The sequence below is a fragment of the Trachemys scripta genome, chromosome 2 (assembly GCF_013100865.1).
Source record: "Trachemys scripta elegans isolate TJP31775 chromosome 2, CAS_Tse_1.0, whole genome shotgun sequence".
NCBI classification, from domain to species: domain Eukaryota; kingdom Metazoa; phylum Chordata; order Testudines; family Emydidae; genus Trachemys; species Trachemys scripta.
In genome coordinates, this window is record NC_048299.1 from 278,587,934 (window position 1) to 278,613,427 (window position 25,494).

At 50.6% G+C, this 25,494-nt stretch overlaps 1 protein-coding gene across 3 annotated transcripts in view; it reads right to left on the minus strand.

Moving 5' to 3' along the window:
- Positions 1-25,494, minus strand: part of ZC3H3 (zinc finger CCCH-type containing 3) — a 334,659-nt gene that overhangs the window by 23,985 nt on the left and 285,180 nt on the right. The window contains exons 10-12 of one of the 3 annotated variants that reach the window (XR_004644830.1): positions 24,328-24,512; positions 18,531-18,733; positions 4,918-5,044 (exon numbers count right to left, since the gene is read on the minus strand). Coding sequence is in view for 2 of the 3 variants with exons in the window: in XM_034763722.1 (XP_034619613.1) it covers positions 11,108-11,343; positions 18,531-18,733; positions 24,328-24,512 (624 nt within the window). In the remaining variant the exon portion in view is untranslated. Of the gene's footprint in view, positions 1-4,917; positions 5,045-10,582; positions 11,344-18,530; positions 18,734-24,327; positions 24,513-25,494 lie in introns of those variants that run through there. The other 2 variants (XM_034763722.1, XM_034763723.1) reach the window with 2 other exon arrangements.

The window sequence follows — 25,494 nt, forward strand, 5'->3', positions numbered from 1 at the left end:
ATACCATAAAGTAAAATACCCTGTTAGGATTAAAACTTCTGCTCCTCTGTAATTCCAATAGCTCATGCCAGAAACGTCAAAGCTTGCTTGTTTCAGAGTCCTCATTCAGGAAGGGAAAAAGCTCAAATGTGAAGAAAACCTGTTCAATATTTTAAAAGTTAGGGAGGTTTAAAATTGGTTTATTAGTTAGAATATTTTCTACTAGCTTTTATGCTACTGTCGTTCAGAGGTGGGTGTGTGCAGGACATCTGCACTTAATGTGTCGGCCACTTTTCCGCTGATCTTTAATCCTCCTTTCGTTTCTTTGTCAGAAGTAGGTAGATTAAATGACAATAAAACCCACTGTTAATGCAACACTGCGAAGTCAGAAATGATAAGTTTGATTTTCCTAAGGCAACCCCAATTTAGCCACACGGCACGTGGGAAGAGTTTCCTTTTGATGGTTTAATTGTTAAATATAAACAGTGTATTATTTTGTGACATTAAACATCTGCCACAAAAATACACAGGTCTTGCAACAAGACCAAGTCAGCACAATAGACATCTGTCTGACTTGCGCACTTGATTTCTCAACTTCAATGTGCCATTCACTTCAGATTTTTGCATTTGATCCCCAAGCAGGGGAGTAAATACCATGGAAAGTGAAAAGCTATTTAAGGTGAAGGACAAAGTCGGCACAAAAACAAATGGGGATAAACTGGCCATGAACAAAATCAGGCTTGAAATTAGAAGGTGGTTTCCAACCATCAGAGGAGGGAGGCTCTGGAGCAGCCCCCCAATAGGAGTTATGGGGGCAAACAACTTATTTAGTGTTAAGAGAAAGCTGGACAAATTTATGAGTGTGATTGTATGACGGGTTTGCTTGGCAGCTTTGTGGCTCACTTCCAGTTTATGTCTTCTGTTCCCAAAAGCTCATGTTTCAGGGTTTCAGATGACCAATTATGGGGGTCAGGAAGGGATGCCCTCACCCCTGTGTATTCTGTTGGGTTTTATATAATCTCCTCCCACTGAAGCATCAAGGATGGCCACAGCTGAAGACAGGACACTGAGTGGGGTTCGGTCAGTGCTCTGAGGTGGCACTGAACGTGCACTTTCTCAGGTGCTTGGCTGGCTGATTTTCGCTCATATGCTCAGGGTTCTAGCTAATTACCATAGCTTGGGGGGGGGGGGTTTCCGCCATCCTCTGCAGCATGTGGGTGGAGGTCACTCGCCAGGATTATCTGGGTATATCTCACTTAATCATTGCCCTGCCATTGTGGGGACCTTGAGCACTGGTGCACCTCGGTCCCTCCTGTAGGACAGAGAAGTCCAGTCTCCTGGGGGCTGGGATACTTTGGTTTGATATTGGTTGTTGGGTTTAGTGTGGGTGTGCTGAATGCTGTTGGTGGCCTGTGAGATACAAGAGGTCAGACTGGATGACCTGGTGGGTCCTTCTGGCCTTAAACTCTAGGGCTCTATAAACAGAGTGTAACATCTAACGCACAAGAGAAACAATTTGTTTAAGTTGCAATTTTTTAAAAACATCCCCCACAGATTAAGCTGGAGCCCTGAACTCAGGGCACTCCAACCCGAGATGGGACCACTCTGCTGGGTCAGGATTCATTGTCACGAACACAGCTTTCTTCGCGTGGCAGTCACACCAAGCACAGAGGGTAATCCCTAGCAGAATGACTGTATCCTAAAAACATTTCCTGGGTGGGGAGGGAGAGGAGCACATGTCTGCTGCAGAACTGGCTGAATGCTTCACAGCCTCTCAATTCTAGTTGTCAACTCTTTCACAAACACAATGGTTCCGTTTTGCGACTCAGTGACCAGAAAAGCTGGCAGATGAGCACCCTGTCTTATCTCCCTGTTATCTGACAAAAAGCATCCACAGAGCAAACACCCAGGAGCGATCGATTACTTGGGAAGGTAGTCTATTTCACTCAACCTCCTGCGCCATATGAAGCGGAGACCCGTCTGTCCAGTTCCAGAGCTTTGCTTCCCCAACCCCACGCACTAAACTGATTTCGCCAACAATTTGATTCGGATTCACGCAAGAGGCTTTAATCCAGAGCAAATGAGTTTTGAGCCTGTCTACAAACACAGTTTTGTGGGTTATGGTAGCACAAAAGTACACTGATCATCCGTCTGTTCAAATAAGTTCTCAAAAGCAGCAGTGTTGCACCAGATTTATCAGTGATGAAATATGACGTTTACAAGCTACAGGTGAGACTTCCTTGTACCACATCTAAGGCCTGGTTTACACTGGGGGGGAGGGAGGGGAAAATCGATTTAAGTTACGCAGCGTACTTAGACCGCCTCACTGCGGTGTCTTCACTGCAATGAGTCAACTGCTGCCGCTCCCCCGTAGACTCTGCTTGTGTGTCTCGCGGTGATGGAGTACAGGAGTCGACGGGAGAGCGCTCGGGGGTCGATTTATTGCGTCTAAGATAAATCGACCCCTGCTGGATCGATCGCTGCCCGCCGATCCAGCGGGCAGTGTAGACATACCCTAAGAAAGGACGCAATACTGGGGGTATTTTTATGTTCTGTTTGACACAGTACACAGCAAGTCACTTTAATTCTTCTTGTCTAGGATCGAGCATAGTATTAATTTCATATCAGACATACGCTCTACCAGGGGGTGATAGTTTATCCTAACAGGGGAGTGGATTTGATGATCTCAGAGATCCTTTCCATCTCTAATTACTAGGAGACTAAATAACTCAGGTGGGGAAATCGCAGGGCTGTCAAGCTGTAAGAATCGGAGCGAGAGCGATGTCCAAAGCGCCCAGGTGAGTTTTTCAAAGGTCTCATCGCCAGGCCCTCCACCACAAGAGGAAATGGCTTTTAAACACATGTGGAAGATTAATCCGGAAGGAGTGAGTCTCAATCGCAGCAAATAAGCGAGACTTGGCAGGTCTGAAACTTGTCTGCAAATCAATAAGGCCAGAGGACTGGAAAACTGCAGACAATTAGATCCCTGCAAAAAAAAAAATCAGCAAGCGTATTTGAAATGTCTCGCTGTGGGATAAGAAATGAAGGCTCTGGTTCAGACCAATATGGAATCAAAATGCCCTTCACGTTTAGTTTATGACTGGAAGTTTCATTTAAAGTGAGCGACTCAGTGCCCCTTGCAACAACAAAATCAAATGTGAGCGCAGTTGTTTGCTTCTGGACTTTCCCAGAACTGCAAAGGTGCAGTGAGTGTACGACAGTAGCCCAGTCGAGATCCGGGCCTATCAGCACTGCGCACTGTACAGACAGTCCCTTGGGTTGGGGAGCTCACCATCTGAAAGGCAAGACAAAGGCTGGGAGAAAGGCCATATTGCTCTTCTCACTTCACAGCTGGGGAACGCAGGCACGGGTCGAGGAAGTGACTTGTCCAAGGTCACAAGGAGTCCGTAGCAGAACCGGGAATCCCGCTCTCCTGAGTCCTAGCCCGGTGTGCTAGCCATCCGGCCTTATACGTCTCTCTCCAACAGAGGGGAGCCCCCATTATCCAGCTCTTTTCACAAAGTTAGCATCCAGAACCAAGAAAATCACTCAGAGCAGCTAAACCCCTAAAGCTTTGGGGAACACTGGCGGGCACCCCCAAAACCACTTCATCCACCTGCCGATGGCAGGACTAAAGGCTGCAATCACTAATGACCTGAACAAACCCAGCGTGCCGAACAGAAACCAATTAGACTGACACGCAGTGCCCGGCCGTAGGAAGGAGCGTGTGCGCACTACCTGCAACCCGATAGGTTTTGCATTAGAAAAGCAATTATATTAGAGGTTTGTTAATTCAATTATGAAAGGAGTTTTGATGCTTTCCAATTAGCTTGTTCTGAATGCTTGATGGAACACGTATTTCCTGGGTTCCCTGGGACTTGTCCGCAGAAACCAGATGAGACATCCGATGGGAGTTCATTCCCTGGAGTGCAATTGGGGTAAGCAAAACTGGGGGGCACCCACGAGCATCCCACCACCACCTCGTGGGCAGTTAACAGGATAAACTTGTTCAACTGCAAGAGAAATCTGCTATGGTCAACTAACCACCACTGGCTCAGCTAAGGCCTTTGCAAAGGTGGCTGTCCAGAAGTGCACATGCTAAGGGGGACAGCGAGATCAGGGACTACTCAAGGGTCCTCCGCAGTGGAATTTGCTTGTAACCAGAAAGATACCGAAGAAGGTTCTCAGGTAGGGATAGTGGGCCCCAAGATTGGGGTGGTTCCCTTGATAAGCTCAGTCCCTGCCTCTGGATGCCGCTAAACCATCCTGGCCAGTCAGGCGACCTCTGGAGAAGGCAGGAAATCAGCTGGCTGTAATACTTTGGTTGTTGGTTTAGTGGGTGGGCGCTGGTGGCCGGTGATGTACAGGAGGTCGGACCAGATGATCTGACAGTCCCTTCTGGCCTTAAGCTTTGTGACTCCGTGACCCCACTGGAGACTCCAGATGAAGCAGTGATGCACCTAACTCCCTTTTCTGAAAGCGGAAAAGACCATCCCCGGGGGCCCACACTGGTCCCTAGAGATGCTAGAGTGCAGTTACACCCTGGGCCACCATTGCCCTCAATGACCCTCCCCAGCGCCATGCTCGCTTCCCCTCCTTACAGAACAGCTGCACGGTAGGCAGAGCCCCCGGCTTCTCCAGGAAGCGAAGCAGCTGTCTGGGTCCGAAGTGCACACCGAGCTCTCAGCACTTGGAGCTTCCCCTTGCTGGGGAAGAAATAAACTGGTCCAATCTGCTGCCACTTTGACCAGCTGTTTTAGTCTCTGACTCAAACTTTCTACTCAGGAGCAAACTTGACAAACGTTACTGCGTTCCCATTGAAATTCCCTGTGCAGCAGGCCAGCCTGGCACTGTCTGGCCCAGTGACTTGTGATGTTAATGGGGAGACCTCAATTTCTGATGGTCTGGGTACTTATATGGCCCCCGTTACCACAGTACCTCACAATCGGACGCATTTATCCAGTGTCTCCTCATCAGAGACGGGCTCTTGAGGGCACAGACCACCTGTGTTCTGGGTTTGTTCAGTGCCTGCACGGTCCTGGTCCGTAACTCAGGGTCTCAGGCTCTACTGAAATAAGAAATAACCAGTTCCCTCAGGACATCTTGCAGGTGCAGAGCACATTCTATGCAAAAACCTTACTGTGCTTTGCAGAAAGCCTCACAACCGCCCCACGAGGTAGGGGAGTATTAGCCCAATTTTACAGGTGGGGAAACATGCAGGGGGGGTGAGTGACAACAGCAAGTGAGTGGCCACACTGGGAATAGAACCCAGGTTTATGCGAAGGGTTGAGGCACCAGACTGTCCGTCCTTCCTTCCAACGGGGGGAGTGACTGGAAGTGTCACAGCTGCTAAAGAGGGGAGTCGGCTGGGTCCAAAGCCGGACACGCCCATATCCTCTGCACTGATGGGAAGAGATGGCTACAGTACTGGAGTGGCGGATGTGAGTACAGACAATGAGCTCTCAGACCACACAGGGACAGGCCCTTACCCTAGCTTTCCTCCGCCCAGCGTGGCGTCTTCTCAGCAGGTTGTGCCCCTCTGGGCGCTGGGCTGCAGATGTTTTCAGCCTGCCAGAGGAGACTGAACGGCCCTGCGTCCCTGCGGGGGTAGGGGCTGGCATGGCACAGCAACTCGCCCACCTGGTTGCAGAGCAGTGCTGAGCTGCAGACGGAGCTGCCCCTCAGCAAGTGCACGGGTGGGGAACTAGAGACAGTTCATTGTATGCACATCTGCCGGCGTGACTGAGGGCTTACGGCAGGGGCCACGAATGGACGTCGCATTTTTTCCCATCCCTTTACACTCGGGATCTGATCCTGTTCAACTTCACGTCAGCTGCAAGATTCCTATTGCCTTCAATGGGTGGAGGACAGGGTCCCTAGGGGATGCTGGGTGGGTTTTTTCCCTTTCCCCCTTCTCTATTTTATGGCCCTTCGCAGCATCTGCTGCAGCAGATCTCAGTCGTGGGCGCCCCCGGGGTACCAGCTTGCTCCTCTGCCAGCACCTACGCTGCTCCAGGAGGCAGATGGCATGAGGGATGCAACAGCGTTAGTGTGGTGAGTAAATGCAGGGCTCTGGCAGCCTGCCCAGTGGCTCTCGCTGCAAGAGACCCAGACAACTCCTGAAGTGGGGACACACTCCTGCTAGGGCCTGGAAGGCTCCCGGCAAAGTTAGATCCCACCGCAAACTGGGGATCGGGAGACACCTAACGAAAGCCACGTACTCAGAATAAGGTAAGAGAAATTGGTTTCTGTGCAAAGACTCCAGCCCTGCCAGTGAGCTCAGAAGCCCAGACTCGGGTGGAAGGCACAAGTCAAGGGCAGCAGCAGCCCCCTGTAAGGAGGGGACATGCCCAAGGGCACGTGGTGACTGGCAAGCAGCAAATTAATGCGCCTACCTGAGATACAGACACCAATATGTGCTCCTCTAACCATGGGTCTCTAAGCACACTGCACCCACAGAATTAAGCCTTAATATTTCTGCCATGTAGGGAAGTACTCCTTCCACTTTACAAAGGAGAAACTGAGTCACAGAGCAGCTACAGAGTCACTTATGTTAAAAGCCACCCTTCCATCTGAACATTTGTACTTGTTATTATTGACCGCACTGGCAGAGGTGAGGGCAGCTATCGCTCTGACCTGGCAGTGTGTTTATTTAGTAAATGTGACTGCACTCTACGTACACTCAGGGTCGCTCTTCCCCCGGCATAGTCAGTTCATCTCACGCATCCGCCCGCCCCAATTTGTGTGGGTTTCACGCAGCAACAGGCAAAAACCCGCTCTTCTTAACAACAACAACAAAAGGGTCACAAAATGCAAAAATTGGCAAAGTGATTCAGGGACAGGCGCTCAGGTGCCACAGTGATGGGTAGTGGAACAAAGCCCCAAGTTAGGACTCAAAACCACTCTGAACTCATTTTTTTTAAACGAATTAGATTTGAAGTCCATGGTATCCCTGTGGCGTGTCCGAGGTCACAAGAGAAGCTCGCGATAGCGTGGAGAGAACTCAGATCTTGGACTCTCAGGCCTGGTCTATACTACACAGGTCGCCAGCTTACGTCAACCTAATTATGTCAGCGCACATACGACAGCCTTGTCCCGCTGATGTAAGTGTCCTACTACGCCAACCTAACTACTCCGCTTCCACGAGAGGTGCAGGGCTTATGCTGGTGTAGTTAGGACGATGCAGTGTCTGTGTAGACGCTGCATTAGGTACATCGGCTGTCAGCTGTCTTAGCAATTTCATGGCTCCACGGTGGAGCTGTGAAATTGACAAGAAAGCTGGACAGGTCGACTTAGGGCTGTAGTGTAGACATGCCCTGAGTCATGTGCTTTACCCATTGGCCAATGCTTCCTTGCTGCTGACATTCGAAAACTACGATTTAACAACCTTGGTTTAGAAACTGATTGTGTGGGGCCACTCCTTGAGTGTGAACACTTTTGCTCTGGTTCAAGGGAGTCGTATCAGTTTAGCTTAAGCCTGTTGTTATTTATTCCTTGTATTACTGTAGTGCCTAGGAACTGCCGTCACGGACCAGGACCCATTGCGCTTAGCGCTGTAAGCAAATTGGGGTAACTCTTACCTGCCTCCCGGGGCTGCTGGGAAGTTAGAAGTGCTTGGGAGATGAGAAGCGCTAAGTGCCACATTCTTGGGAGGTAAAGATATTCCAAAGTGGCATTAGAGAGACTCCCAAATGCTATTTCCTACCTTGGCCTGGGAGGGTCATTAGAGGAGAACACAGGTGAGATCCTTCCCCAGGGTGTAAGCACTGGCTCCACAATGTGCCCAGGCCTTGCCTGGCAGAAAACAGGAGACCGAGGCCCAGATCTCAATGCTGATCCTCTGCTACCACGGCCTCACCCAGCCGGCCTGTCCCACCCAGTGCCGAGCAAACTGCGAGAGCACCGGACGTCCAAGCCCAGCTGAGAGGAGAGTCACTGCGGGCTATGGCATTCAGGAACGCCGGCAGGCAGAGGGAATCCTGATTAGCATTTCTACATGACCAACAAGAGGGCGCCAGGAGCACCCAGACTAATGGCGATTTGCTTGCCTGGAGCTGTACGTGCAGCATGGCCTTAGGGTTAGGAGGTGTGTGGTCTTTTAAATAATCACATTATTTCTTGTGCAAGATGAGGGGGGAAGAGAGAGAGATAGTGTGAAGGAAGAAATAAAAAATAGCCACTGAACTGAACAATAGATAGTGGCTTTGAGAGAAAAAGATTTTTGCTGTCTTAAAATTTTACACTCCATCATGATGTGGGGCTTGATGAATACAATGAGAGACAGAGACGGGCATAGTCCCCTCCTATACCCTGCTTGATTTAGGGCTACTGATCTCTGGCAGGTCTAGAAAGTTTTGGGGAGAGACTGCACTTGCTACAGCCTGGCTGCTCGTGCTTTCACCACTGCAACCCCTCACCTGTGGCAGCAGGTGAAGGGAACACGGGGCTGGTCCAGTGAGAAATGGGAACATTTAACCCAGGAAGGCAGCGCCCGTGTGTGTAACCCTGGGAGCCGGGGGAGCCAGGAACGATGAACTGGGTTTGGAAATGTGAACATGGCAGGGAGGTGTGCGTGTGGAGGGGATTCAAAGTTATTCCTCCAGAAGTGAAAGCTGTAAACAAAAACAGAAGCACTGCACCTCAATGAATTTTCCAAAGCAAAAGTGTTTGAGCGTGCTCAGCGGAGCCATTAAAAAAGACTGTAGCGAGCATCTTCCATTAACGTTACGACCGTGAAATATGACAATAAAATGATAGCCGTATGGTCGCAAATTTGCAGCCCGCCGAGTTGCTAGGGGTTTATCGTCACTCAAACGTGCAGAGAGCTGTAAAATGTTTACAGAAAGGGTCGTTTGCAGCTATAAAATCCTCTTTTCTCTCCTAAACAAGGCTGAGTGGAGCCATTTACAAACCCCTGAATGTTCATCGGGGGAAAGGGGAACATCTGTTCTCTCCAGGAGTTTTCAGTGATCTTCTCGAACAAATTAACTAAAATGGGTGCTTTCTAATTAAATTAGCACTCGATTGGAATGGTTTGCATTGGTGCGCTTGGTTACAATTATCGCAGGGAGGACAGTTAGCTCCAGCGCAGGCTATTTAACTGGAAGGTGAAATATGGAAAAGCACATTACCTGGAAACACTTCCAGGAGGGGAGGGTGGCTAAGTGTATCCCCCCTCCGGAAACACTTCCAGGAGGGGAGGGTGGAACAGATTTACATCCCCCCAACCCCACACAGATGCTTCCCCAGTTTTGTAAGAACAAAACAAGGTGAAGGACACGAATGTTGCAGCTAATTCCAGGGGGCAGCTGCTCTCCCTGTGTCCCCTGCGCCTGCTGGAAAGGAGCTTTCTCCCTGCCGCACACAGGAAGGGAAGGCTGCCCAATGAGCAGAGCTAGTCACACAAAGGCGGCGCTGAGGAAGCGCTGCCGCGTCGGCACAGCCGGGGGAGGAAGGAGTGCTGTGCCTGTACGTAACGCTACACGATGCCCCATAACGGGCACAGCTTACAGCCAGCGTCCAGGGCAGCGGAGCAGGAGGCCCGCTTCCCGGAGTCACAGAGCAGGCTGCTGGGAAAAGCCCCATATCACAGTCCTGCAAGGCACACAGGTCCCCATTAACACCACTCCCTGGGAGCGGAGAGCAGGTCCATCCCAGAGCTAGATGAGCTAAAGTCACTAGCAGCTGTAAGACCCAACGGGGATGTTCACCATCGAGCAGAGGCTCTTGGTATGTGTCAGCCTCGTGGCTCAGACACTCACGGCACTGAGATGCTGCACAGGAGATGGGTTCAACATGACACTGGACATGCCTAGACTAGCTTGAAAGCTGTGGCTAACCCCTGGGCCCCTCCACACCTAGGGTCGACCCCTACCAGCTCATGCAAGTTCAATACAACTTGCCATGTCTACACTAGAGTGCTAGAATGTGTTAGCTGACATGTTTTAGAAGACGCCTTTCCCCATTTCTGGAGTACACTGGAGAGAACAATCCCACATTGAGAGGGTTGGGGAAATGGACCAGATATCCCCAGAGGTCTGTTCAGTCTCTAACTTCTGAGACGGTATTAACAGGGACAGGTCACTGAGTCCACGCTGGGCCATGGACCACACCAAACCCTTCCCCGAGCATGCACAGGAAAGGGCATGAAAAGGGACGGGGTGGAGTTTTCAAGAGCACCTAAGGGGTTTAGGAGCATTAATTCTAGGCACAAGTCACTGAGGTGTTTCTGAAAACCCATCTGTGATGCACCAGGCACGGCCACCCCAACAGCAGATCACTTCTAAGATCGCAGAGGAGTGAGTGTGAGTGGCTGAGCCGGTGGGATAGAGTCAAGCCTGACACACAGGGGCAAGGCGTCTTAGCAGGAGCATGGAAAGCTAATACAGACTCAGTCACAGAATCAGATAACTGGGCTGGAGAAGGCCTCTGGAGGTTAGGTCTAGTCCGTGTCCCAGCATGGAGTCTCTGCTCAGGGGGAGCGACCGAGCCCTGTTCCTACAATCACAGAAATTAGAGACTGAACAGATCTCTGGAGATATCTAGTTCATCTCCCTACCCCTGTCAGGGTGGGGTTATTCCCTCCGGCATACTCCAGAACTTCTTCTGCTCCGCCATAAGGGATTCGCAAGATGGAGCTTCCACCCTTTCCCTGGGAAGGCTGGCAAAGGAGGCAATGCCACCCGGGATTAGAACAGCTGACTTCCCGCCAAGCCCTTGTGGGTTCTATTCCAGTCTCTGCAGCTGGCTCTGTGTGTGGCCATGGGCAAATCACTTCAACTCTCAGTGCCTAGGCTTCCCAGCTAGGGATCGGGAGATAGGGACAGCAAAGCTGACCTGCCTCAGAAAAGGGGAGCACGTGCACGACTGGACGTTTGTAAAGCACTTCCAAATGCTTGATTGGAGGTCTGTATAGAAGTGCAAAGGGTCATTACCAGCCTAAGCTGCAAAACTGAGACAGAGGAGAAGAGAGCCTGCAATCTGATGGCCCAAGGCCCTGCACTGAAAATAAATACGATAACATTTTTCTTACAGTCCTGATTTTTAGTACAAACATAATATTGTCCACCCTGGAGCATGCACGTCCTATTAAATTGATTGGGGCTCAGGTCATAAACCACATGAGCCTTCAGTCCTCTCTCTTAAAACACCCAATACACACACATGACTTATCTGGGTGTTCAGCGTCTGCTGGGAAGTTAACTGCATGCTCACAACAGAGGCCAGCTGGGCTGAACGTAGAGTGGTGATATACGTGTTCCCAACTCCACTCGCTTCTGCAGAGGCACAAATACTTTAATTTTCTTGTACACTGCTTAGGCCGACAGATCTTCCACACACAGGGGATGTGCTTAAGCAGTTCTCCTAGTTTGAAAAATGATGCTGGTTTCACAAATGTTTCCTGTGGCAGCTTCAAAATCTTTAAAATGCGGAATTTCACTATGACCTTTCCAGCTGGAAGAGTTTTTAAAGCGCGTGCACCAAATGATATGTTTCATAGATGCCCACACACACATATATATGTGCACACACATTTAATAGAGAACCTCTGATTGTGTGGTGTGATAAAGATCTTATCAGCCCATGTTTGAGACCGTTGCATTACAAACGAGCAGCCATCCCGAATGCATACCAATCACATCTCTCTGACTCTCCTCACCCCAACATAGGCCAGCTATTATAAAAAGTCCTCCCTTACATTTCAAAGTATGTAAGCATTTTTAAAATACAGACACACACACACACACAATTTCTTATAGCCCTCTACTGGTAAGTCACCAGGAAGATAGAAACTAACAAGGTTAAAGCTCCTTTACAAATGGCCTGAAATAATTTCCTGTACACAAAAATGTCCTGGCTTTATCTCTGGGGACCTGCAAGGGCTACAAGCAAGAGCTGAGTATCCCACTGGACAGCTGAGAATCTCAGAGACTTTAAGGTCAGAAGGGACCATCATGATCATCCAGTCTGACCTCCTTGTACATTGCAGGTCACAGAACCTCACCCACCCACTCCTGGAATAGGCCCAGAACCTGTGGCTGAGTTACTGACGTCTTCAAATCCTGGTTTAAAGACTTCAAGTTACAGAGAATCCAACAGTTACACTAGTTTAAACCAGCAAGTGACCCATGCCCCATGCTGCAGAGAAAGACAAAAAAACCCCAGGGTCTCTGCCAATCTAACCCGGGGGAAATTCCTTCCCAACCCCAAATACGGCGATTAGTTAGACCCTGAGCTTGTGGGCACGACCCGCCAGGCAGATACCTAGGAAAGACTTCTCTGTAGTAACTCAGAGCCCTCCCCATCTAGTGTCCCGGGTCCAGCAGTTAAGGATTTTTGCTACGGCAGTCACAGATCGGCTACACGCCATTGTAGGCAGTCCAATCAGACCATCCCCTCCAGACATTTATCAAGCTCAATCTTGAAGCCATTTAGATTTTTTTGCCCCCCACTGCTCCCCTTGGAGGCTGTTCCAGAATTTCACTTCTCTGATGGTTGGAAACCTTTGCCTAATTTTGAGCCTAAACACGTTAAAAGGCCAATTTATAGCTTCCTGTCTTCAGCGGCGTGAAGTTCCCATGATTAGACCTTCAGGGCTGAGAGATACTGGACCTTTAATCAGTAACTACTGCCATTCCTGCCTCCCAGACCAGTCGAACTGGGGGGCTGTTGGTGTCGGATGGCTGCCTGCAGTTCCTCAAGGCTGTAGGGATGTTAGAACAAGGCTCAGGGAATCACAGAATCATAGAATATCAGGGCTGGAAGGGACCTCAGGAGGTCATCTAGTCCAACCCCCTGCTCAAAGCAGGACCAATTCCCAACTAAATCATCCCAGCCAGGGCTTTGTCAAGCTGGGCCTTCAAAACCTCTAAGGAAGGAGATTCCACCACCTCCCTAGGTAACGCATTCCAGTGCTTCACCACCCTCCTAATGAAAAAGCTTTTATAGTGAGTAAAGAGAAGGGAAGGTGGCCAAAACGGAATGACAAATGCAGTTCACCGCTAATCTACCCGTGGAATTGACCACCCTATTGGGCAACCTCTTATCTTCAGGGATAAGCTGAGGTGGTTTAGTAAGTGTGGACAGAGCACAGGTCTGCTCCCCCGTGACAAGACAACCATCCACCATGAAACATGGGAGTTTTTGGTCTCTTGAGTGGTTGCTGAGGACACACCCACCGTGAATGAACAGAAGCAATGACAAAAGTTGCGATTCTCCATTGTAACTGGCTGAGGACCCTTACTGTGCCCAGATCGCCTTTGAAATGCGGTTCTCACTGCAGGATGCATGCTCCGGCAGCGCAGGGATAGGGCAGCAAATATGGAGGGGAGTCCCCCCGGCCAAGTCCCTTGGTGACAACCACAACCAGAGGACAGCCCCACCCCAGCTCCCCCAGCCCATGTGCCAAGCAAGGCCTGTGTGTTTTATGGATCAACGGCCTGGCAATCACTTCATCTCTGGCAGGAGAACACACTCCCCCTCAAAATGGTTTCTATACAGCTGCAATTCCGTTCGCCCCAATACCCACACTTTCTCCAAGGAGTCTCCAGCCGCCCCACTTCCAGCAAGGGACTGCCCCCCTGAAACCGGAGGAGGGGCGGGTGTCTGCCTCAGAGGGAAGGGAGAGGGAAAGGAACGCGGAGAGGGGGCTACCAGTCACATCCTACTGCACTTGGATCTCCGCCCCTCGCATCCTGTCTCCACCAGCTCTGGCAACTACCCCCGTCTGGCTCTCTAGCACAGCCCCATCTCCAAACGCAGGTGATGCTGATTTCCCACCCCCTCGTCTCCAGAGAAGGTGAGCAGGAGACGATGCGTAAGGCACTCTGTGGCGCGTCACAGCCAGTGCTTTTGCTAACGTAGGGGGCAGACAGGGAAAGAGGAGGAAGGAGCCAGGTGCTTCCATTAGACAAGACAAGACAAGCTATAGCACCAGCTACTTTCTCTGCTTGCGCTTCTCCTCCTACGATGACCAAAAACAGGAGTTAGAAAAAAATGCTTCTTTCCCCTCCCAGATGTCCTTTCTGCTCCTGCATCTTTATCCTCCATCTGACACCCATTCCCTTGACCCATTAGAGGCTGAGTTACTCCAGGCTGACAAGTGCAATTCATGGCATTTCAACAGCTTTCTTTCTGCGGATTAATTGCTCCATCTTCACGGCAGAGATAAAAAAGCCAGATTAACTCACTGGTTCAAGAGCACTTCCCACAGCAGACAGCAGCCGCCCTGCCACTGAGATCAAAAGGAGTTGAAACGGGGCCAAGAGGAGGAAGGAGGGGGAAGAAATCACTGTGATTCAAAAGGGAAGCCAAGCGCTCCTCTCCATGTTGCGTCAAAAAGCCTTTATAGCAGCACTGATCCTTGCTGAAAGGGCACCGGCTGCCCTGCGCGCCCATTGCTTAGCATTCACTAGCATGCAGCCAAGCAGCCATTCTTCCGAACACACATGCTCACCAGTGACCTAAGGAATATGTTGCTAATCCCGGGAATTCTTTTCCCCCAGACATCAAGATGCCTTGAAACTTTCCAGCCTTGAAGTGGTTTTACACTTCACTGCCAGGCTGATCACAGCTCCAAAGTTCCATTAAGCAGACGAGACGTTTCTCTCCAGCACGAGAGGCTGGACGGGGGCTCACGTGCGCTTTCAGCTGGCCCTCATTGCAGGGTGATCTCACCGCCATTAGACAGGAGATACAGAAGGCACTGCAGAAACGTGACATGGAGCTGAGAGGAAAAGTTAAAGAAATGGATTTGTGCTCCTGGCATGGCTTGTTTCCCTGTGTCCCTTCTCTTTGTACAGACCCAAGCCATGGGCCATCCAGTCCAGCAGCCGCATTTGGCATGACTGGCTCCATAAATCCTTCCGGCTGTGTCTTGTTTTAGGCAGGTCTGACTGGGTGACCTCCAGAGGGCTTTCTCCATCAGCAGCTGACGGGTGGAGTTCTCCAGCATTCTCGGGAGGCAGCTCAATACTCAGTTCCCTTGTGGGTGTTTGACTGAACTGGGTGAGTTCGCTGCGTGTCGCTGGGACTTCTCAGGCTGTCCCCACTCTGGGATCTAACTGGGGCATGTGGCCAGTTTGCTATAACCGACTGGCCTGATTTTCAAAGTATTCGAGCCCCACCCGACTCCCACTGACTTAACGGGAGACTGCGGGGCTCAGCGCCTCTGAACATCAGGATACCGCTGTATGGGGACTTGGATACCTAACTTTAAGCACCCGCTTTGGAAAATGTTGGTTTCATTCCCTAGATCAGATACTACAGAAAAGGGTGCAAGAGTGAGGGACAGAAGCAGCCAACATGGCAGAACACTATTTTCACCCCTGCCTCCTCCTAGATCAAAGGACGTCTGAATTAGGTATGTCCCACCCACCCCCCCAGACGGCATGCCAAAGGGGGCCCTCAGCACCCTGACACAGCAGCCAAGTAATTCTAGGCAGGCTGAATTGGTATTGGCATTGCACGAGCACCCAGAGCCCCATTGCGCTAGGGGCTGTACAAACACACACCGTCTCAAAGAACTTGCAATCTAAGTAGATTAAAAGGTGCCTCCTGGGTTTTGTCCTATGCTGCATTCTGGGGCCTCTCTCATTATCCCCCCCCACCCCCCATACACACACACACACACACACACAAAACATGTGCTAGGGACCTTCACAGAGCGCTAGAAAACCGAGGGACCTTCTTGGAGACAATGTCCATGGCCCTGGAGTTAGCAATGTCATCCCTGGCTGTTTTCAAACCTGGGCGCCTACAGGTAAGTGCCATCGTGAGGCAGCCCATTCCCATTTTGGGTAGAGATGGTCAAAAGAATTCCATTTTATTACCACCAGAAAGTTTATCTCCAGATTTTTCTTGTGAAAATTTTTAATTTTTGAGGAAAATGTTCAAAATTGAAACAAAAATTGTGTTTTCGATTTTAGTTCAACATGAATATTTTTACTTGATTTTTTTCTCGAAAAAACCTCCAAACATTTCACTGAAATCAGCCTGTCTTTGCAAAACAGTTTGCCGTTTCGTCAAAATCATTTTTCATCGAAAAAATTTTTCAGTTAAAAACAGTTTAGAGGAGCTCTAATTTTAGGGTCCTAAATGGACATTTGAATATTTGGCCCCCGTGCCCTCCCCAACACCTCTCTTCTTCTAAAGTACTGCACTGTAACACACCGAAAGAAGAAGAATTAGTTCCTCTCTCTAGAGGAGCTGGGCGCTAAGTAGGAGTAAGGAATCGCTACAAATCTCCAAATGACTTACTGGAGACAAAATGAGAATTAAAAAAAAAAAAAACAAAGGCAAAATCCCCTGCCTCACTTGGGAAGATTTTGCTGCTCTGCGGTTTCCGTGACATCACACCCCAGCCAGGGGAATGGGCTGAACGTATTCGGAATGGAGGGATCCCACACAGATGGCTTTCTGTGCATTTAATGGGGATCTCGTTCAACCTAGCATTCTCCCCATCATCTTTCACTCCGAGGAAAGTCTGGTTCTCTTTTGAGTCTCTCCGCCGCTCTTAACCTGCCACGTACCTGATCTCACAGCACAACAGACCAGTTGTGGCAACAGGGGCCAGAACTACCAGTGCTGTTGCTCTCCCCGGCTTGAAATGGTTTCCATTATATACAGCAGGGGCCAGCAACCTTTGGCACATGGCCCATCACGGTAATCCGCTCGCAGGCCGCGAGACGTTTTGTTTACGTTGACCGTCCGCAGGCCTGGCCCCCTGCAGCTCACAGCACATCCCTGCGGCCCGCGCCACTTCCCGCAGCTCCCATTGGCCGGGAACGGCGAACCTCGGCCACTGGGAGCTGCAGGGGGCCGTGCCTGCAGTCGATCAACGTAAACAAAAAGTCTTGCGGCCTGCCAGTGGATTACTGTGATGGGCCATGTGCCAAAGGCTGCCTACCTTGATATCCGGGGTTAACAGTTTGGTCAATGGCTCTCAGCACCCCCACTATAAAAATTGTTCCAGCCCCCCGTGTCTAAATAAAGAAGCTTTCAGCGATGAGGTTCAGACTAAGTAGAAATTAGTCCAAGAGAAATGTGTGTGTTCCTCCCCTTTCCAGGGAAAATACTGTAACCCCACTGCCAACGTTGAATCTCCATGCCATGACGGCCGGGCTTCTAGCAGAGGAGAAATGGACAGGATTCACTGCGGAGCCAGCCAAACATAGCTCCATATCAGCAGCTGGGTGACCCTTAACTCTCACTCCCCTTTGCCTCGGGGCTGCCTCGTCTTAGTCAGCAAGTTGATTTTGGCATTTGAACCAATTGCTGCTGAAAGCCCCACCCATCACCATTTTTATTCTCAAGTGTCTTCGTCAATTTCACACTGCTGAAAGGTGCATGATGGACAGCCCCAGAGCCTGGAGTCGTGTGTTTATCTAAAGGTGAGGGACAGCATGGGGCAGCCGTATAGCACTCTGCCCTGTCCTCACCTCTGAAAGTGCCCCTCAAACCCTCATGGGTAGTCCCCATGATCCATTCAGTCCTTGACCGAGAAGGGGGGAGGTGAGGGCAGCAAGAGGTGGTGCTAGTCTTTGTGCTATGCATGCTGTTCCACATGGAACTGGACTGAGACCCTGGTCATTTCATACAGGCCTAGGAACACCAGAAGAGACTCCGTTTGTTCACCTCCTGTTTTACTGCTTGGCTTCACACCGAACAAGTGGCTGTTTCTCTTTCACAAAGCAGGCACTGGCCCCAATAGTAAATGCTGAGAGATTTGTAAAGGACAGCGAAGGGCTAAGTAACTTTCTGAACTACCGGATCTCTAATCCTAATTCTGGAGAGAATATACCCTGGTCTCTCCTTCTCACACACACTGGAAGCTGATGAGCTATAAACAGAAGGGTGCTTGATTGGAGTTTATTATGGTGTGACCACAGATGGGACTGCAGTTTGGAGACGTCCTTCACGGTAACATACGGGACTAGATTTTGGGAGGGAGGGGCCTAAGAAAAGCAGTCATGCTGCAAACGCAGCTGTAAGCTCAGTGCATGCCGTTCGAGGGAATGTGGTGGTAGAATGGGTTACAGGTGTCCCATCTCTGGACACATGGGTTCTAACCCCGGTTCAGGCTTCAAGTGAAATGTATTTGTTGGTGCCCAATGGACTCTTGGTCCCATCAAAACACTAGCACGCAATTCTCCAGCTGATAGTATCTTCTCCCCAAGGCCTGGGTTTAGAATAGCATGGGTGTTGCTGCAGGTCAGGACTGCAGCGCACTGGCAGAGCTGTGGTGTCCCAGGAGTGGACAAGCAGGAGGCGCCAAAGCCGGGATTAAGGTGCACTGACAGAGCTGGAGAATACCAGCAGAGCTGTGTAGGGATGCATGGCTGCACCATCCCAATTCTACTCCAGTTCTCCCCTTTGTGGAGCTCAGAATTCACACAGCCGGGCTGTCCCTTGTCCTGAAGGGCGTACTGCGCCCAGGGCAGGGGCAGCTAGAGAAGTGACAACCGGGACATGGCTCTCACTCGGCTTTGGCTGATGAACCACAGGGAGCCCCAGAGCTTGTGAGAATGCAACACAGAACAACAGCCTTGTACCTGTATCCTCCCCTGTCTTGTCTCTGTCAGCTGTGCATGCCACCTCGCTTGGAGAGGTAGGTGACTGGAGAGAGATGAAAGACGGGAGCTTCTGAAGTCTGCTGCATGCTGGGGTGTCTGTGTCACTCCAAAACTTTACCCCCTGCTCTGCGCTGGAGGGTCCAGGAATCTCCCCATCATCCTGGAGGTGGGCGGCATCCCTCCTAAAAAACACATCCATATAAGTATGAAAACAACAGCAAATCCCATGTGAATTAGCAAGCGACGTCAGCACAGAATATTAAAATAGGTTATAAGACTCAGAGGATAGAGACGAAGAGACTCATTAGCTCTTCTAGCTACCAGGCAAGGATTGTTCCCGATGGTCTACTTCCAAAGGCTTTGCCTTCTCCGGTTTGAAATGCCCCGAGCGATGCCATGCCTGCCCCGTCACCTGGAGGATGATCCCACAGCCCGATCCATCCCACTGCTAGTTTCGCTCTGGCTGGCCAGATCCCCTTACTCCTATCTACATCCCAGAAAATCCCCATTCTCCCCTGAAGGAAGTTTCCGCCCTTCAGATACGCGCTGCTGAGCTTGTGGCCAGAATCACCTACGTTTGTTTGGGTCACAGATCCGAGCCAAACCGGAAGGGAGTGGGGAGTGGGTTTAAGGTAGCAGGGCTGGAGCATTAGGCATGGGGGTCAGCCAGGTGCGTAAGGGACTGAGCCGTCTCCAGTTCCAGGTCTGGCTGCGTCAGTGTTCTTGGCTCACTCCTCAGTGCACAGATGGCTAATGGGACATTTTATCTAGCTTGACATCTACATTGATGGCACTAATAAAGGGAAAAAAGCTGGAGCAGTTTAAAGCTTCTCTGAACCCGGCATCTTCTCTCTCTCGGGCAGAGGCTGCTGCCGGCCTTTCCAGGAAAAGGGGATGGAAAGAGCCGTGCATAGCTCTCCTCCCCGCTGGCCAGCTCTACACTTCACATTCCCACCTAAAAGGAGCAAGGAAATATTTTACACCTCACTCATCCAGGGGCCAGGAGCTGGATGTCATTCCAAGCTTACTGTGTCACCCTAGATAGCTTCGCAGAACCCGCTGCACATTCACTCCCCGGTGCTACCATACAAGGAAGGGCCTTGGACTGCTGGGACGTGTCTTGGGGCCGGATACAGAGAGAGCTGGTGCTTCAGCTCTGCCCGTCTCCAGCCAGGTGACGAGGACTGATTTGGGGAGGAGGGAGAATGAGCATGGCATAAAAACCTGTATAGAACAGAACAGAGATGGCTGAATCCCGGCTCTCATGGAACGACAGGGGCAAACAACCAAATACATCTAGTCTCTTTCCCAGGATTCAGCGCGGGGTTGTGCCGTATGGTTCACTTCCTAGTGCGTTCCCCATCTAGCGTTCGTGTCCGTAAGCAGTGAGCTTCCATCACCTGCAGAGCAGACTAGTCAGTGACCTGCGGCCGAGAACCACTACGGAGGAGGCCGCACTGCCTAGGCCCAGGATACCGACGAGGGGAGTGCAGGGGAAATGCTGCTGGAGGGACAGGAGGAGGGAGGCAGGGTTCCCTGCCCAGGCTTTGCGTGTTGGGCTGATCCTCGTTTGTCTCTTTCCCTGCTTAGCTACCTCGTGGGGTTTGTGCGTATGAAGATTTCCCCCCCCCCCCACCGGCTCCCAGGTACCCACTGGAGGGTGTTAACAAAACAGTCCAGAGAAGTGACGCAATCGGCAATAGACAAATACAAACGGAGATGGAGCCAGGAAGTGTTTGGAGCCACTGCACTGCTGGACCCAGACGACAGGCTGCTGACAGTGATGGATAAAGCGAGTCCTGCCAACAGGGCTGTAGCCGTCTCCTTCTATTCTAGTCAGGTCTATTAGCTCTGCCTTAAAACGATGATTTATGCAGGGCTAGGCAGCCCCGGGGTCGAGTCCTTTATCCTAAGCCCCGGATGCAATCGCAGACTCAGTAGTGCCCTATGGAGACAGATATTCCTAATACAAAAGGCACCATTCAGTTTGGGTATGGAAGGGCACCATTGCAGGCAGCGCTAGCCGAGAGACTAAGGCCTGACTGAGTCTGAACACTGCCCGGTCCCCACTAGAAGCTGGACTCTCCTGCACAGCTACTACGCCTTCTGTCCTGAGGAGTCAGCATCCTGGGTCGGCATCTTCACCAGCGCTACCTTCATTGATAAAAAGCCGCCGCCCAGGGCTGTTTCTGGAATCACTCTTCAGCTTCCTCGCTCCCTAGAATTCACCGCAAACACTACAGGCAAGAACAACCCTCTCTGATCACTTGCCTGGCACTGGCTGGGCACGCTTTGCGGCCAGGGCTTGTGCCGGCACCTTCCCAGAAACACTGGGAGAATGAGTAAGGCCACCCCATGGCTGAGACGATGATGGGGGGAGGCCAAAAATATAACTGGGTTCAAAAAAGAACTAGATAAGTTCAGGGAGGTTAGATTCATCAATGACTATTGGCCAAGATGGTCAGGGACGCAACCCCACGTTCAGGGTGTCCTTAAACATCTGACTGCCAGAAGCTGAGACTGGACGATGGGATGGATCACTTGATAAACTGGCCTGTTCTGTTCATTCCCTCTGAACCATCTGGCCAGGCGCTGTGCAGACACAGACTAGAAAGACTGACCCTCTTACAGTCTAAACATGACACCAGAGATGGATACAGATGGCTCAAAGGAGGAGCGCAAGGAAACAATATTATCCCTTGCACCGTAGGCCCATATAAGCTTCCTCAGACTGGCCTACACCTGACCTCAGTTCTGGTCCGACGAGACCATTTCCCATAGAGGTAAGAAGCTCATTCTTCACATTGGGTCAATCTCTTGAGCGGAGGCTGCTAACCCGTGCCCAACTGTGGGATGGGTATTGTGATGTGGATTCATGTCCAATGATGGTGCAGAGACAAGCCCCCCCAAACTCATATGCCCGCAATCTCAACACAAACCTTTTCCCCTGAAAGGAAAGGAAAGTTCTTTAGCCACCACACCTGCCTACCAGCCAGCCAACTCCCGGCATCTGAGTAATTCAAAAACAAGGCCAGCTTCCTGGCTGTGACCGATTCTGGAGCTCCTGCATTGGGGTGGAGGTGTTCAGCATCGTACCGATTGCCCAGTCCCCGGCTGACAAAGTGTTAACACTTCTCCTCTCTATTACAATGCAGGGAGTTAATAACACTGGAGATACCTCTGGGTGCCAGGCTTGGTGGATTGCCCAGTTAGGTAGCTTGCAGCCACACAGCATTATTAAAATTGAATAATCAATAGACCCCCAAGGGCACGTAGGACAATGACCTCTACAAGAATCAGATAGTCATTTTATGCTGATAGTTGCTGATGTGATTAACAAAGTACCCAGCACAACAGCAAAGACATTCTGCACACCTATTATATTTCCACGTCCTTCTCCACCTCAGCCTCCCCTAACGGCTGCCTCTGCATGGGTGGGAGGAAGGCAGGCAGTTGCCCCAGATCTCTGATTGTTCTCTTTTCCTTGCCTTAACTTAGAACATGGAGTGATCAGGATCTAGCACTCATGTTCTGCACTCGCACGCAGGAGAGCTGGATACGAGTCACAGTCCTACCACTTCCCAAGCAGGCAGGAGTGCCAAACGAGTCTCGGAGAGGAAGGATAATCTTGTAGTTATGAGAACTGGGAGTTCTGAGGTCAGTTCCCAGCTCTGCCACAGATTTCCTGCATGACCCTGGGTAAGTCACTTCCCCTTTCTGCGACTCAGTTTCTCCATCTATATAATAATACTTCCCTGCCTCCCAGGAGGAAGTCAATACATCTATTCATTTTTGGGAGGTGCTCAAGTACTAATGTGGTGAGAACCAAAGAAAGGCCTGAGATCCCACAACCCTTCGGCTCCTATGGCAGGGGATGGGGTCTTCCTGTCACTCCATAGCCCCACTTGCAGACTACGGAGATAGCTGATGAGCTCCAGCAGGGACACACCAACTCGTTCCCACTCCAGATCAGAGAGGTCAAACTGCTCTTCTTTCGGCAAGTTCTTTCATCCAGGCCCAGGCGGTGGGGGATGCTGTCATTTTTTATTTTTTTTACATGGCGTGAATTAAGTGCATTTGAAACCAGGGGACTACAAGAACCGGACAGAGCCAGGCGGCGCATGGCTCCAGCCCATACAGCCCTGCAGCTGCATTTCAGCCCTGGCCTACAATAACTTGCTGGAACGCTCCGGAGCGGGGCCTGCCAACGCTGCCAAACTTGGACAGCTCTGTGATAGGACCAACGTGTCCGAGGGACAGGGAACAGGCCGTGGGGCTCGTTTTCCTTCGTCCCTAACAATAAAGGTGGCAGTGGGTTTGGTCTGACAGCGTGAGATTTCCCACAGGGAGAGAAGAGGCCTCCAAACACTGGTGCAAATGAGCCCAGATGTGAGAACGCACCAGAGCTAGATTCAGAGGGCACAGCTGTCCTGCTGCCCCCAAGACAGGGGATCTTGCTTGACAGGGAGGAGATGCCGTCAGCACCGAGTTGGCGTTTGACACCTTCACAGCAGGAGCAGGGATTTCTGGACACCCATGTGCATCGGACACACTGGCGACAAGAGGAAAGTGAAGCTGAGTTGGTCACCCTGCCCCGTCAGGAAGAAGTGGGCTGCAATGGGTGTGTGGTAAAAGGGGTGGCATGGGGGGTGCATTGGGTTAACACACAGAACTTCCACTTCAGCACAAACTTGGCCTGGGTCCTAAACCAGGGACAGTTTTGAACTTCAGGAGCCCAGAGACTCTGATGCACATAAAGAAAGTACTGGACAGCTGGGCCGGACTCGCCATCTCTGCTCAGGGCCGGAACATCTCTAGAGCCCTTTCCAGGTGAAGACGCCAATGTGCCCAAACTGCAGAATATAAACTACACAGACACACAAGGAGCACTTCACCCATCGATGAAACAAAGCCCCACTCCAGGGAAGAAGCCAGTAACAACTCAACAGCTCACAGAGGTTCTACATATTGACGACAGGAGAGCGAAGAATACAGCCTTCACCTGGAACTCCAAGAGCCATCAAGAGTACAGGTGGACAGAAAACAACTCCAAGCGTACAGGTGGACAGAAAACAATTAGCCAGGACATCAGAGCGAATACTCCTGAACCCTGGTCAGAAATGCCAGAGGTGTTTCCTAACTACAGGTGGCGGAGGGCCAGTTTTACATCTCTCCTGAAAGACAGAAAGTCTAGCAGCACAATGCCTGTTAGGGTCAGTGCTAACTCAGAGAGAAGAGTGACCCCTACTAATCAGTAGCTGTTTCTTGGCTGTCTCCCGCCCAAGCACTGACTCGACTTGGCTGATAGGATCTGTTGAGGTTGCCAAAGCAGCAGCCCCAATCTGTTACACACCTTGTATAAGGCACTTTCAGCACGGTTAGACATACAATCACTAGCCCAGCACCAAAACCAAAGCTTTTTCTTATCAGCCCTGCAGAGTTACAGAGCAAGTGGCAGTCTCTGAAGTCTTGTGGGACCTTTGACAAAATGGCTAGGGGTGTCCTGACGTTGGAATCTGTAGTTTTGGCTGTTATGGTTGGAACTCAAAAGGCGCAGCTTGAATTTCAGGTACCAGAGCAAATTTGAATTGACGACACTCAGGAAATTGGTTTAGCCAAAAACCCCAAAGAAATAGGATACAGCCAGATTCCTGAAACTGCAGGGTAAATGCATCACACCATGCGCAGATGAAGAGGAGCCCACATGGTGTCCCCGAATCACAGACTAAAGGGATTTACGCAAAAGAAAGAATAGGAGTGTTTTAACTCCACTTACCTCACTGCCTCCTCTCCCAGCCTCTTCCACTTCGGTGATGACCTGCCCTGGTTGGAGTCACCTGCAGTACTGGGCTGTCTGAGGTGATGCTTTCTCTGGGGATGCTGGAGTTTGCACTGGGCGCCCTTTGGACAGATGCCGGATTTGGAAAAGTCTGGGCACACCAGTGTGTGTTTCTTCTTGCACTGAAAAGGAAATTACACAAATCTGTGAAAAACATCCTGGCACTGCAGCTACATACAGAGATGTGAACAAACATAATGCCACTACTCGCGCTGCAAAATATCTGCAAGGAATGTTAATTAACAGAGGCTGTTTCCTTCAGGTGGCACCAACAGATCACTGAAGAAAATGGAAAATGAGTTACCTGATGATTTCCTTTCTTCAGGCCAATACATAGGGCTATCCCTCTTTCCCTGCAAATCTGGTGGGCAGTTCAGATTTGTCCACTGGGTTCCAAATGCTTAGTCATTGAAATCCTTAACTTTATCTGTAGCTAATGGTAAACTCTTGACCGTAAAGAAGTTAACTTGGGTGGGGTGAGCTGGGGAAGAGGTCAGTCCCAGAAAGGAAATCAGGAAACAAATTTTCCATTCTGGGATCGTGACCTCTCCTCTCAGGCGGACATCTGGGATTCAGTGAGCAGCGAGGAAAAGTGACCAGGGAAGGAGTGATCAGCAGGAAAGAATAAGCGTCCCCCTCCTTAAAATTCACCTAGTTTGGGACCGCTGCCTGGTGCACCTTCCTGCCAAAGAAGGCTGCTGGCGAGGTTCTGATCTGTTATGGAGGGTCCTCACAGGGGGGGGTGGTGTCAAAACTGCCTCGCCCTTCCCACACTGCTAAATGGCAGGGAAATCCAAGCTAGATGGAAGGTGGGTCTCAGGGTGGTCCGGAGGCGGGAGGTGGGGGGGACTCAAGATATGGAAAAGAGGGTTCCAGAATAGCAATGGTTGAGAAGCACTGTGTAATGAAATCAGTGTCTGTAGCTACAGAGGCTTTAGAGATGCAGCACTTGATTCTTCTAGCTACTGACGTTTCAGGTGCTTTCAAGCCCAGGCATTTGGGGATGAAAGAAAACAAATAAAGACGATGAGTTACTGGACAGTTCTACTAGGGTGAATCTTAACAGTTCTTCTCACCTCTAGCACATACAACCCCTTTTCATTT